This window comes from Populus nigra, chromosome 1, assembly GCF_951802175.1.
Source record: "Populus nigra chromosome 1, ddPopNigr1.1, whole genome shotgun sequence".
Classification (NCBI taxonomy): Eukaryota; Viridiplantae; Streptophyta; class Magnoliopsida; order Malpighiales; family Salicaceae; genus Populus; species Populus nigra.
In genome coordinates this window covers 13,992,834-14,007,783 of record NC_084852.1, presented here as the reverse complement: position 1 = coordinate 14,007,783, position 14,950 = coordinate 13,992,834, and the positions used below count along the sequence as shown (strand labels likewise).

Below are 14,950 nucleotides of genomic sequence, written 5' to 3'. Positions count from 1 at the left end.
TTAATTAAAATAATATTTTTTTTAATATTAACAAATCAAGATTAAATTTTATTTTCTTCAATGAAAAAAAATTAAAAAATAATTTAAACCATTTACCAAACAAAACTTTATACTTGGTTTGGTAAACTAGCTCTTAAACCATGTTTTCATTAGTTACTTTAATGAGTTGGATTATCGCAATTGCAGTAGACAGTTAAATAATGTTTGAGATTGTGGTTGGATCGTGTTTTTAAAAAAAAATTAAAATTTTTAAACTTTAAATTAAATTTTTTTTATGTTTTGGTTAGTTTTGATATGTTAATGTCAAAAAAATAAATTTTATAAAATACAATAAATATTATTTTAATGTATTTCGAAGCAAGAAATACTTTGAAAAACAATCTCAACTATAATATCAAACACGCTCTTAGAGTGAGAATCGAACCTAGGACACTAGTAATAGTCTGCTTGGTATTATGATAGCGGTTGCTTTTTAAAGTGATTTTTGCTTGAAAATACATCGAAATAATATTTTTTTTTATTTTTAGAAATTTATGTTTTACATCAGCAAATTAAAATAATTTAAAAATATAAAAAAAATAATTTGAAATATTAAGATATTTTAAAAATACTTTTATGCTGCAAAAACAAATGGTGCGTAAAGCTACAGTGGTATAGCTAGTTTAGTCTTTGGTTACTCACTAGTTTGCCATAATCACCACAATAACATTGTGATAACGGCTACTTTTTAAAATATTTTTTATTTAAAAATATATCAAAATAATATTTTTTTATTTTTTTAAATTTATTTTTAATATCAATACATTAAATCAATTTAAAAATAAATAAGTTTTAACCGAACTCTGGTTAGGCTACAGCTCCATACGGGCATATCATCATCGTCACGAGAACAAGTACAGCTTAAAGATTGAGATAAGAAACAAAGTAAAACGACACCACCACACTCGATATATAACAAACCAAAACCCACGCTGGTTCACAGGCAGTAGTTACGTGTTGTCTCTGACCCAGTTTGCACACTCCTCAATAACTCATCGAAGATTTCTTGTGGTCTATCTGATATTAGAAGTAGAAGAAAGAAAGAGAGATGAAGGATCAAAAGAGTGAAAGTGGTGGTGGGTATGTGAGAGCAGATCAAATAGATCTCAAGAGCTTGGACGAACAACTGCAAAGGCATTTAAGTAGAGCATCGACGGTGGAAAAGAACAAAAGCAAGAACGATGGAGATCAAGGCGAAGGAGAAGGAGAAAGAGAAACGCAAAGACTCACCCAGAATAATAACAGTACAACCATAACTAGTCATGAATGGGAGATTGACCCCTCCAAGCTCATCATCAAAAGTGTTATAGCTCGTGGCACCTTTGGCACCGTTCACCGTGGCATTTATGATGGCCAGGATGTTGCTGGTACGTATATCTATATATATGCATTCCCTCTTTTATACCTTCAAATGTCTTACCGATCCTCCTCCTCCGGTGCATTGATATAATTTCCAATGTGTAGGTTGACTAACACAAGAAACTAGCTATCTGCGTTTGCGAAATTAATGTCCTCTATATATCTTGCTCTAATTTGGCATGCGCGCAATTGTGTTAGAAGCTAGGGAGGGGGTGTTCTCAGGCTCCATTTCAGAAAATTATATATTTTTTATCAAGTTTACGATAAGGAATTCTAGCAAAGAATATACATAAATGTTGATTATTAGAAATTCCCTGCTTGGTTTGCTGAGGAAAGCTTCGTAAAGATGGCAGATTCAGATCATTAATTTGTATTAGCCATCTCCTCAATTGTGTTTAAAACCAGCAGTTTGCCGGGGAGAAGTGTTTTGCTTTCTCTAACTTTCGTGTACCTCTTAACAATCCTGGATCCTTGTAGATCCATGTTTGCAAAAATCCGTGATTTCACGAGATTGTATGAGTTGGCAGTTGGCTGCTGCACAAAATATTGCCTTTTCTTCTGTTTATCTTTAACTTTCATGTGTCCAAACTTTTTATTATTTAATTATTTTGTTGTCGTCTTTTACTTTACTCTCGGGAAATAAAATAAAAAAAGTTTGAGATTACTCAGTATATAGTTTCCCTCTCTTGTATAAAAAACGGAATTCATAAATAATTTGAATAATAGATTTCATGTTTACGTGGAAGAGAAATACAACATCGAACAACTTAAGTGATAGAGCTTAGTTATAAAGCCGCCACGTGCATGTGCCACTTTAACACCGAAGAAAATCCTTGCCCAGCTATCAGGCAAGCTACTGCCTACTAATTTATTTATTTACTTATTATTTCCCTCTATTTTCTCATGTAAATTACATTGTGAGATATATATAAAAAAAAAAAGCTGCCTTGCATAAGAGGCTGCCGACAATATATAGCTCTCCAGTCAGGAGCTATATTCCTAAATTAGTAGTTAGTATGTTAAGTTTTTTATTCTTCCTCTGGCCCAGTTAAACTTCTTGATTGGGGGGAGGAAGGACACCGATCAGAGGCCGAGGTAGCTTCTCTGAGAGCTGCTTTTACACAAGAAGTTGCCGTTTGGCACAAGCTTGATCATCCTAACGTGACTAAGGTACGATTTCATTTCATATGTGACGTTCTCCTCTTTCTCAAGATAATACAAACCTAACAAAAAGTTTGAAAACATGCAACCTTTCTTTGGTCTATGATTTTTAAATTTAAATCAGTAACGTGGTATCCTTTCTAATGCGTCCCTCGTTTGGTTACTTGTGACACGGTTGTAATGTTTAATTTGGTTCATTCTATGGAGTTTTTCTTTTATAGTATCCCACGCGATTTATATCCTTGTCTTTCTTTCATGTTTGATGGAGTTTGAATCCTTGCAAATAATCATGGTCTAGGTGATGTTTGAATTCGTCCTATCCTCAAGCTACCATTCCAACTATGTGAGATTTGATTTTTTTTTATTTTTTTCAGAATTCTTGTTCAAGACTTGATAGCAAATTTCAATGGAGAATTGGATAAAACGTATAAATATGATATGCTAACGAGAGAATGTTGGAGATGTAGTGACAATAGTGGTTGACGTTGTTTTTAATTTTTATTTTTATTTTTGACATTTCTTAATGTAATCAATATGTCTATAGCTTAATGTTTTCGAACATAGCATTTCCGGAGCATTTCAATTTGTACTTTCTTCAAGTATATTGTTAACATCTTCGATATGGACTACTTGAGGTTTCAGTGTTTAGCTCCTGTTCATATCTTCTTGCTTTGAATCAAGCCAAATCCCTTCTGCAGTTTATTGGGGCTGCAATTGGCTCATCAGAGTTAAACATACAAACAGAGAATGGTCAAATTGGCATGCCAAGTAACATTTGCTGTGTTGTTGTCGAATATTGCCCTGGGGGTGCTTTGAAATCTTACCTCATAAAGAATAGGAGAAGGAAGCTTGCTTTTAAAGTGGTTGTTCAATTGGCACTAGATCTTGCACGAGGGTCAGATACTCACGTCCATCTGTGTTTATTTTGACTTTCAAATCATTTGGATTGAAAGCTTATATTTTGGATGCTTTCAGTCTTTGATATTGTAGCAAACTATGCAATTCGAAATTATTAAAGCTGCCATTTGGAATTACTTACAGGTTGAGCTATCTCCATTCTAAGAAGATTGTCCATAGAGATGTCAAAACTGAAAATATGCTTCTGGACAAGACACGTACAGTGAAATTAGCTGACTTTGGGGTTGCTCGCATCGAGGCATCAAATCCTAATGACATGACTGGCGAGACTGGAACGCTTGGGTACATGGCACCAGAGGTATAAATTTACAAGGCATACAAGCCTCCGCTTTTCCGAGCCTTCAATATTAAGGTGCTATATCAATAAAACAACAGTCTTAGAGTCTTGAATGTCGATTTCTGACTGAAGTTCTGTCATGAAGAACAGTGATATCTTTTAGTTTTAATTGCATGCTCCATATATTCTAATGGTTGATTGTCAATGAATCGCAACTCCTCAAGTTACTCGTCAAATTTCCAAGCATTCATTTCAGTTTTGATAACATTTTTATCCTATCTATCATCCAAGTATTGTGATCGGGCAGGTTCTCAATGGCAATCCGTACAACAGAAAGTGTGATGTGTACAGTTTTGGTATCTGCCTGTGGGAGATATACTGCTGTGACATGCCATATCCCGATCTTAGCTTCTCAGAAGTGACATCTGCTGTTGTGCGCCAGGTAGATGAAGTGTTTTAAATGTCTTTTCTTTCTTTTACAGGAAAATATGTGGTAATGGCAATACATGGTTTTCTGCAAAATTTGAACATCACCTACTAGCATAGAAACTAACATCCAAGCCTTTTGGCTGTTTTTATCTAGCTCATCTCACAACCAAAGCTTTTATGTCAAATTACCACCCTTTCCTCTTTCTTTTACTCTGGTAACATATCTCCTTTACTCCCTCTCTCTGTCTCTCCAGATGCTTAGTAGTTTTTCTTACCAGTTACTGGAAGCAATAATAATACAGTGTTCATAATAATTTTAACGATCACTACTATTATAACAGAATCTGAGGCCAGAAATTCCTCGTTGCTGCCCGAGCTCTCTTGCGAATATAATGAAGAGATGCTGGGATGCTAATCCAGACAGACGGCCGGAGATGGAGGTGGTTGTTTTCATGTTAGAGGCAATTGACACGTCCATGGGTGGAGGTATGATCCCCCTTGATCAGCCTCAAGGTTGTCTCTGTTTTCGCAGGTACCGAGGGCCGTGAAGTAAACTTCGTCCAATTCGTCTCATGTTCTGTTCAAGACACTGGCTTAAAGAGCTGAGGGTAGAGTCTGCGGAGACTATAGGCTAAGAAGAACCTTGCGATACCGGTTTCTTTACTGGACAATGGATTCTGTAAAGCTTTATTTATGAAACTTGAACATTAGTTCTTGCTCTGTTTTTATGTTTCTTGATCAATTGAACGTTAATATGATGGATGGGCGGGCCCTATACACCCTTTCTGGTTGAGCTTTTGATACCCAATTAATATGCATTAATCATAGTAGGCACATGATAGATTTTTGTTTCTGGGTATATTTATAATCATCGATCCTATCTTTTCATGTTTCTCAAAAATAAAATATTTTTTATTTGGTATAAACTATTTTATTGCCTGTGTTTTTGTTGCAGGTTGGACCATCTAGATCTTAGATGAAACTTAAATCTTTTAATTTTTTATTTAGCTCGAGTTTTAAATTAAATTGTAAGATATAATCCAAAAAATTTTGTTATCCTGGTACCTGAATTGGATTCCTGGCAATGGAATTATTTTATTAAATTTTCACCATTAATATTACAACTCTAAACAGGTTTTGGGATTTTTATAGATTTTTATCTTTCATTCTGTTTTATGAGATTATATAGAAGGACCTCCACAATATACATGGTAACTATAATATTATAAGAGTGTGTATTTAGAAGTGCGGTTAAAGTGTATTTTTAAAAAAATCTAATTTTTTAAAAATTAATTTTTATATTTTTAAATTATTTACGTTGATATCAAAAATAAATATTAAAAAATATTATTTTAATATATTTAAAAATAAAAAACAATTTAAAACACAACATCTACAAACCCTCGGTATTGTTATTAAAAAAGACTTGTAACCAAACAATTAAAAAGTATATATTAAGCCGGTTAACAATTCATTTAAATAATTAAATTGACCCATGCCTTTTAATTGTTTTAGTAACTAATAAATTTTGTTTGTGTTTTTGTCAATTATTCATTCCTATCCATGTATTTTTAATTCATTCAATTAACTTTTGTGTTTTGTGAATTCGTTCAATTAACACTTATTGTTAGTATATGCAGATACCACAAAACTCCACTAAGAACTCATTACTACTATATGGTTGGCTTTGTACTTTAAAATCATTACAGATAGACCATTTGTAATTCAAACAATAAAGGAATGTTTTTGTAGAGCAAAATGTGAGGATGTTATTTGCAGGATTGAAAGGAAGCTTAGGGTTCTTGGTTCGTTTCTTTTTCAAGAAGTTTAGGTTTCTACCAGAGAATGGGGATTTCATGGAGAAGAAGATGAGAAGAATTAGTGCATTAATTGTAGCTTAAATGTTTCGGTTCATGGAATCCGAAACGTCACACCTAACAGCCAAAGAACACGCACACACACACACACACATATATATATATATATAACAATGCTTGTAGTCGAGGACGCAATGCGAAGAATAAATAAATTCGCAGCTGGAAAGATACGACTCACTAGAGATGAAAGGTTGTAGTCATATAATGAAATCAACAGAAAACAAGCTTAAAATCTGCTCAGGGACGTCATTGCAAGTTGTCACCGAACTCCCGGAGGCAATATCAGGTACTGAATGGACTAACGGGCAATTTTATAGCTTGGGTTAACCAGATTATCGAGGCCAGAAACCACTTGAATGGACTCTATCACGTCTCCAACCTTGAGATCTGCTAAATAATCCTCATTTTCCGTAACATAACCAAAGACAGCATATCGACCATCCAGTATATTTGCATTGCTGGGAGTTAGCTCACTTTCTTTTAGTAGCCAAAATACTTGGCTTGAAGCTGAGTTGTTCTCAAACTCCTGTAAGAAAAAAAACCCAACTTCCGGTTAATCTTTCAGAATATTGGAATCACCGGAGAGCACACACGTGAGAGAGTTCAAAAATCAAGTTCTCACATCTCTGGCCATGGCCATTGTTCCAAATGCATTGAATGGAAGCCTCGTCTGAGCCTTGTATAAACCAAGCTCCTGTCAAGAAACATAGCAATAATATCAGAAAATCTTACAAAATCACATATTTTCAGAAACAAGAGGGGAAAATAAAATAAACACACAATACAAGCCTTCATGGAAAATACAAGGAAATACCCAAAACTAATGAAAATTGCAATTTTTTATGCTATATTGAGATGAGTTTGAAGAATTTGAACATTGTGGCACCACACAAATTAAGGCACTTATTCAGAAGAATCTATCGCCGGTACTAGGAATACTTATTTTTCATCAGCTGCAGTGAGTGTTAAAGAGTAAAAAAAACCATTTTTAGAGCTCCACTTAATAGCTTATGGTTTTTGAGTTAGGATGGTTACTTCATATGGTATTAAAAGATGATCAAACGATTACAAGTTCAAATCTCACCACATTCATCTAACTAAAGGACTTTCACTTGGAAACATGTTGAAAAGTAATATAAATCATTTTTTGAGTTTCGCTTCACAACTTATACTTTTAGGTTAAGATCACTACGAATTTCAATCTACCAAAGTCGAGCTTTCACACAGTTAAAGTGAGCTGCATGTATTTCCTAAAATTGTAAATTTGATTGACCAAATTCAAATAATTGTTTAGTTTAAGGTCCATGGTAAAAGGCTCAAACCTTTTAACCAGAAAAGAAAAAAAAAAGGTATGACCATGCCATGTGAGGGGTTAAAGATTTCTTAGAACTGCTAATTCAAGTGAGATGAACACAAAGTCAAGTGACAGTCAACTGAACCATTGGGTAAAGAGAGCCGAAATCAGACAATAGATTCAGTACAATTATAACATGAAACTGGATAAAATATACACCATGTTAATGTGACGAAATTAAGACTTCTTTCTTCATGATCTTTGTATTCTTAGTCCAAGATATACGAGTGCTTGTGTGGGAGTGGGCATTACCTCCAAAGTTGCCCCATAGAATGGTGATTTCTCTCCATTGACCATGATTTCCAACGGTATTGTCCGAGTTTTCTCTGTACTAGGATCAATAAAACCCTCTGCAGGACCTTCAGGATCCCCGGTTTGAACAACAAAGCCATCCGCTGCAGTAAGTCCAAGGAAATCTCAAAGGTATTTACATAAACAAAATCTCAAACTAATGGAAACACTTCCAATTTATGTATGATAGTGATATTACATTGAAGTTAAGCAATTTTAGCACCATTTTGAGAGTACAAATGAACACCCCATAATATTCAGTAATGCAAATTTAAAGTCTGATCCTGCTAGTGTGAAAATAATTACAGTAAAAGACAATCCAAAGGCAGAGTGATTTATTGTTGAGCTCAACTTTTTTCTTATACAATGTTTTAAGGCATTTTACCTCTTTGAATTTCCATTCCATCATAGAAGTGCCGTTGCACCAAGTCCAAAAAGTTCCCAGCAGTTACTGGTGCATTGTAACCATCTAGAACAATCCTGAACATAAACTCGTCTGTATTGGGATTGTCTTTGACCTTGACCTTCATATCCACAGTTGCTCTTCCCTTCAATAGAGGCATACTCTGGTATTCCTCAGGCACCTCATATGGGAAGCCATCCACCATATCCTCTTCAACACTGCAGAAACCCAATGCCCCAGGAAGATCTCAGCTGCAGGTCAATGACAAGGGTATATATGAGAATAGTTTTTATCTTAAGAGGATTAACTTTTTCAGGTCCTCAATTTTTTCGTGATATGCAGGAGGCAGTTATAAAAGAGATACCATACATGGACACATTCTCGTTAATGATCCATAGCAACATGAGAGTGGGAAAAACAGTGGTCACAGTAAGAACTTCAGCCAAGTGGGGTATTGTTTTTGTACCAGGTGTAATGGAAGAGTTAATTCCGTTCAATTTATTTGAATATCATATGGTTGTATTGGAGACCAAATTGATGTCGGTGCAGCTAGATGTAAAATGTAAAGGGAAAGTAAAGGTTTGCAATTAAGAGAGAAGGGAAGATGCTAACAAGCACAATCACAGGGAGAATGTTTTGTGAATTTATTGGCTTTTGACCTCAAGTCATGCTTTGCAGATTATCCAGATTTTTAACCAACATGGCATATGCTGATATCAGCTTGCAATACCTCATGGAGAAACATCTAACATTCCAGAAGCTCTATTCAGTATTCTTCATGGCTGTTCTTTTAGATCAAAATCTATTACTAGACTAAAGGTATTTTGAGAAGCCAACTTGGAAACGTCACAAATTCTTCGTGCCAGTTATTCAAGATCAGATTCAGTAACATGACTGATGTTGTTATCACCAGGTCGCAAACTTCACAACGTTTCTCCATTGCTGTTATTCAACATTAGATTCAACATGATTAATGAACCACACACTCCCGCGATTGACAAACACTTTGTTGTTTATAACTTCATCACAGCTTCATATTCTGTACATCCAAAGGTATAGTGCTATTTCATTTTACAATTAAATGCCAATAGCTTTTTTGAACCAACTATATTTCAATTTTCAATACTTATATTTAGGAACACGGTAACACTTCAGAATCAATCATATTGATTTGAAATACAGTGGCATCCATCTCAAACTATTAGATGCGACTGTAATATCACAGCAACAACAAAATAAAAATTGTTATGCACTCACAGAGAAAACATGTCATTGAAGTCCAACTGGAGAAACGTTTGTCCCTAAGTTCAAATCAGGTCTTCATGCACTTTACTCATTTCAAAGTAATCAAAAAGCTCAATCCTTAGCAAAATGATTCTACTATAAAATTTACCTGCCAACATAACTAAGCAACTCCTTCTGCTTAGGTGCTACTGCATCTCTGTTCCGATCCACCACAATCTGTTGAAGTTCATCCATTCCAGTTTCAAGCTTATCAAGCAGCTCCACTCCATGGTCCTTCTTTGATTCAGCTAAGCCTGAGATAATCAAACTCTTTCCCTGCTTAAGGGCTTGAGATGATTGCCTGAGATTCTATATTACTCAAAAAGAAAATTCACAGCTACCATTAAACCATCATATCTCCGAAACAAGCATAGAAAAGGAGGGGGAAAGGGAAAACTCGAGTTTTCTTACTCTCTCCACAGAATCAAGTGCCTTGACTCCAGCGACCTTGAGACTATCTGTGATATCTTCAAGTGGCTTTTGTACTTCCCTTATAGCTTTATTGTCAATTGGCAGAGCATATCTTAATAATGCACCCGGGTCTTTGATTGGTGGTCCAGATATTAACACTGAAAGATCAGGCATCGCTGGATTAGCTGCATAAGCATTTGGAGACCAATCTACAAAAGGCATTCCTGTTAGCAATCCAACAGCCAAAGCAATAGAGATTGCACACTCCTTCAAGGAAAATAACTTCACTTTCTGCACAAAAGATAAAATAAACTCTTATCATTGTAAGGCATTGTTTGCTTCCATCAGGAAAAGTTGGTCAAATCAATTGGTTTCCAAGTCAACAAATAAGCTATGCGTTCTTTAGGGAAGTTTTCTCCTCTTCTCCCAGAAGACTCACATGCCTCTATTGTAATATAAAAAAAAAAAAAAAAACATTTGCAATGCAAACAAATCACCAAACACTCTATTTAAAAACATAAAAGCTAGACTTCATCAAACCGCAATAATTGAGAGGCATCATAAATTTTCAACTCTTTAAAATCAACACCATATTCAAAGCAAAAACAGCAAATACCTACCAGTTTATTACGGAGCTGAGCCTTCTGGGAGGCTTTGAGAGAACATCTGAGTGAGAGCTGCCGACCCCACCAAGCAGCATTGACGTGGTTAATGTTCCCCAAAGGAATATGGCTTCTGGGTAGTTTGGAGATGGCCATGGAAGAACAATAGTGGCACGGGATTATGGCTGCCATGGCACCGTATCTAGTATTCTAAAAAGATATCAATCCAATATAGATACTTACGACATATAACATCGCAAACTTGATGTCTGGTCTGGTTTGCAAGTGAAAGCGAGGAGAGTTCAATAGATAAGGTTTAGGGTGAGATGGGAATACAATAATGTAGATGCCATCCTCACGATACGGATAAGATGCCTAGTATTATTTAAATGAATTTATTTCAATCTATTTATTATAGAAAAAATCAAACATTTATGCACAAATAAATAAATGATATTTATTATAAACATTAAATAAGTCTTTAATTGTGAATAAATAAGAACAAATCTAAAGGATATGTAATTTTCACTATTGAGTTACTCCAACAGGTGAAAGGATTTACCATATATTGTAATAGTTTTGTTCTGTTTTGTCTCTTTTCTTCGACTTCAATCATTAAATTTGTTTTTCCAGATTCGTCCTCCATGTATTTTATAATTTGTTTTGTTTTATGTTTTATATTATTATTTTAATATTAAAAATTATTTTCATATGAGGTTGATGCTCAAATTTATAAAAAAACATTTGGTTACTGTGATTATGATATTTTTTTTTAATATTAATAAGTGTTTGTTTACAACCTTTTATGATTTTTTAAAATTCTTTTCTTAAAGTTTGATAAAAACTAATTATAGTTGAATAAATTAAATTATACTTGATATATTATTTTATTAGATATCAGTCAATTTAATATTAATTTTTCAATGAGATTCTTGGTTTTTTTCTTCTTATAATATTAGCAATTATCTCATTAATTATCTTAGTTGAACCTACTATGCGGTTTTTATTTTATATTTGTGATCGTAAAAATTCTATGAAAATGATGTCCAAGTTCTTATAGTTATAACAAATATTCTTCTTTGAATTTCTTTTACTTTTTGTTCAACGAATTATGGATCTTATAAAAAAATGTATTTCTTGGTTAAAAAAACAGGAAATATTACATGAATCATTTTGAAAAATAAAATACATTTTACTTCATGATTGTATTCATTTTTTTTTCTTATGGATACTTTTTTTATTAATTAAAAAATTAATTCTGGGAATTTTCCTGTTATAGCATACATGCAGTATATCATTCTCTTCTTTTTTAATATATTCACATAAAAATATCAAAAAACATATTTTTTTAAAATTATCATTTATGATTATGATAAGTTGTTGTTTATAAAAGAATTATTTTGGTGAAAAAAAAAGCAAAAAAAAACAAAAAAATTGTTCGACAACATATTTTCGTCAAATAATATTGATAACATGACATGGCACGTTGACCTTGCTGAGAAATATGCCTTGTTTGTGAGAATGTGAGCTCTCCTCGAGTCATCAACACTTGACATTTCTCGCTGTTCATTTCCTGTAAAAATGGCACTGTTGAAATTTTGCAGAGGTTTGAGGTTGGTGACCCTTCTTCAGAAACATCTGGATTGAGATTTGGTGGCAGTGATATTGTTGATTTTTTTTGTTTTTTTTTTCTTGTCTTGAAATAGAGCGGAAGTTTCTTTATATACTTGAATCTTTGATTGTCAATACGATGAGGTTAATTTGAGCTAGACTCCTAAGCATCAAACCCCACCATTCCTCGTCCTCCCCCTTTCTTCTTCGACAGAAGCATCACCAGGTATTCCACCAAACCAGCACAAAAAGAGAAACACTTTTACTATTAGGATGTTGTACGAGTAATCGAGGCATGGATTTAAGGCATGTTTCGATGTTGTAGAGTGCATGCTTCATACCTCGATGATCACAGTGAAGAGAAAGAGACTGGTGATGTTGACAAAGAGATTTGGAGAAAAAAAAACAGAGGAAATCACAGTGAAGAGAGATGTATGGGCAGAGAGAGGATCGATGAGAGGTGGCCATAACGAGTTAAAAGAAAAAAAATGATTTTGATGCAAGTATTTCATATTTTACTTTTTATTTTTTCTCACCCCTCTAATCTTCAATGGCAATTTTAGCAGGTATTACAGATGTTATGGTGTTTTCTTCTTTTTTGGTGCTTCCTGTGTTGTTTGCTTGGATGTTAAAGTATTGCAGGTATTTGGTTCTATTTCTAATATTTATTCCTCTTTATCTATCCAAGTATTCCCCCTTCCCTGATATTTTTTTAGGCTTAAAATCTTTGTGATTCTTTTTGGTGTGAGAGATGTTAATGGACGGGTGCTTTTTTTTTTTTTTTTATGATGGTTGTTCATAGCAAACAAATCAGTTGATTCCTAAGTTCATTTTGATATTATTTGTGAAATTAAGATAGTTTTTTCAAAGAATCTCTATGATCATCTTTGTTTTCTTCTTCATTTTGCCACAATTAATTTATGAAGAGTGCTTAACCATTTTCGGCCAAACTTTAGTTATGAAGTTTCAAACTATTTTGTAGAAGCTCCAAGAGCTTGTTATATATTTAAAGTGCAGGAAAACAAAAGAATAAGAGAGAAGATTCATTTCAAGAAAAAAAAAGCAAGAAATGAGAAAGAATCTCCTATAATTTAGTTTTGAAAACCATCTTTAAACTCGGCTATAAAAAAAAGGAAAGAAAGGGGGGATACTAATTGGCGAATTCATCATTTTTTTTACTGATAAAAAATAATAATTTTTTGTTCTTTTCATCCAAATCATGAAAATCTCAATCTAAAAAATAATCATCACGACTCCGCACGCATACAAGATCTTTTTAATGCGACATTGTAAATAAGATTTAAGATCTTATTATACAAAGAAAATAACCCTAATTAATGGGTCATTAGTAATAAGAAGTCCCTCGTTTGAAAGCAAATAAAATGGAACTTTGTTGCTTCATTTATTTTTTCCAATTTTATCCAAGCTATTAAAAGTTATTTTATCTAGACCAATTTTATTCACAACATTTAAAATATAAAACAAAATACACTAAAATAACCTTAGATATGCAACCACCAAGTAAGGGTTATAGGATTCATAAGAAAAATAATTTTTTTTTTTTGAAATGAAATCAAACACCAATCTAAAATGTAGATCCATATAGGTCATATAGTTTAGGGAAGCAATATCCATTAAGTTCTCAATCTTGTTAATGTTAGAGGGGATATCATAATAATAAAAATTGTTTTTAAAAAACATGTCCCCTTTGTATTTTTTTATTATATCATAATAATAAATATTGTTTTTAGAGACATGTTCCCTTTATACTTTTTTATTTTGAAAATACAAAAATTTACTCTAAAATTATGTTAGTGAATATGTTATACAACTAATTTGTTGGTTACGCATGACAATGATTTTATTAATATAAAACATATTTATTATTAATAAAAGTTTTTTATCTTTAATATTTATTTATATTTGATTAATAAATTTGATATTTAATTAATGAATCTAAGTAAAGATAGAATCCATGGGAAATTGCAAAGAAAATTATAGTTATAACTATAACATTCTTATTGTATCAAAGCATTATTTCTAATCAATGTTTTATTAAGATTATATTAATTAGAGTTATTAAAACCAATACATATTGTATTTCTTCATTTATAAAAAAAAAACAATTACTCTCATAAGTTGAGGATGAGCGACACTTATAACTAAAATGTAAATGCTTGTTACATAACATGTTTATTGAACTGATTCGCATAGGAACTTCATAAAGAGAGATCACATATTTTATAGAAAGGTTCACATGATATTTGTGTAAAAAATTCTTAGATTTAATATAATTAAGTTATCTTATATAAGAAATGTTATGTTTTGATATTGACTACACGTTATCCTAATCAAGGGTAATAAATAAACAAATGTCAAGCATATCAAAAACTATATGAAGATATTTAAATACTCAAGAGAAAATTCATCGTCCTAAGTGAATTAGAAAAATATATTTCTTCTGTTATCAAATAGTATTTATTGTAAAATCCTTAGTCAATATAAAATAAGATTTAAAAAAAGTTTCAAATTCTATTCATATAATCAATGACTATAATGTTGAGAACAAAAATAATTTTAAAAAACAAATATATTTCATTTTATAATGTTTAAATCAAACATTCCTAATGAATGAATAATAATTACACTAAAAATCTGATTACTAAAAAGTTAAGTCAAACTACTTAAAACTTTTATAATATATAAGAGATCATAACAATAACAGGTTACTAGATATTATAAAACATAAATCAATTATTAAATTGATAATAAATTAAATAATTAATTTATTTAATCCTTTTATTTGATTATGATTTAATTTGAGTCAACTTATTATGAAACTTAATAGGTCACACACATAAGAATACTATTGGCCAAAAATTAAAAGGAGATGATGAATCAAGTGTAATTTAATTGTAAATAAGTTTTAGAAAT

General features: G+C 32.3%; 2 protein-coding genes across 3 annotated transcripts; one reads left to right on the top strand and one right to left on the bottom strand.

Moving 5' to 3' along the window:
• The first annotated feature begins 919 nt into the window (after positions 1-919).
• LOC133698641 (serine/threonine-protein kinase STY13-like) lies at positions 920-4,976 on the top strand. 2 transcript variants are annotated; one of them, XM_062121646.1, is made up of 7 exons: positions 920-1,406; positions 2,447-2,568; positions 3,258-3,454; positions 3,601-3,775; positions 4,062-4,196; positions 4,338-4,398; positions 4,525-4,747. In XM_062121646.1, exons 1-7 carry the CDS (start codon positions 1,088-1,090, stop codon positions 4,596-4,598), a joined length of 1,083 nt encoding a protein of 360 aa, XP_061977630.1. In that variant the 5' UTR covers positions 920-1,087; the 3' UTR covers positions 4,599-4,747. The 2 variants fall into 2 exon arrangements, with proteins under 2 accessions (XP_061977630.1, XP_061977620.1); XM_062121636.1 differs by lacking the exon at positions 4,338-4,398 and having other exon boundaries at positions 927-1,406; positions 4,525-4,976.
• Positions 4,977-6,204: 1,228 nt separating this feature from the next.
• LOC133673769 (peptidyl-prolyl cis-trans isomerase CYP38, chloroplastic-like) lies at positions 6,205-10,758 on the bottom strand. Its single transcript, XM_062094662.1, has 7 exons — positions 10,424-10,758; positions 9,804-10,094; positions 9,502-9,701; positions 8,091-8,326; positions 7,667-7,809; positions 6,683-6,754; positions 6,205-6,586 (listed from the first exon to the last, which is right to left on the bottom strand). The coding sequence occupies exons 1-7, from the start codon at positions 10,595-10,597 to the stop codon at positions 6,359-6,361; spliced, it is 1,344 nt and encodes a 447-aa protein (XP_061950646.1). The 5' UTR covers positions 10,598-10,758; the 3' UTR covers positions 6,205-6,358.
• Between the last annotated feature and the right edge of the window lie 4,192 nt (positions 10,759-14,950).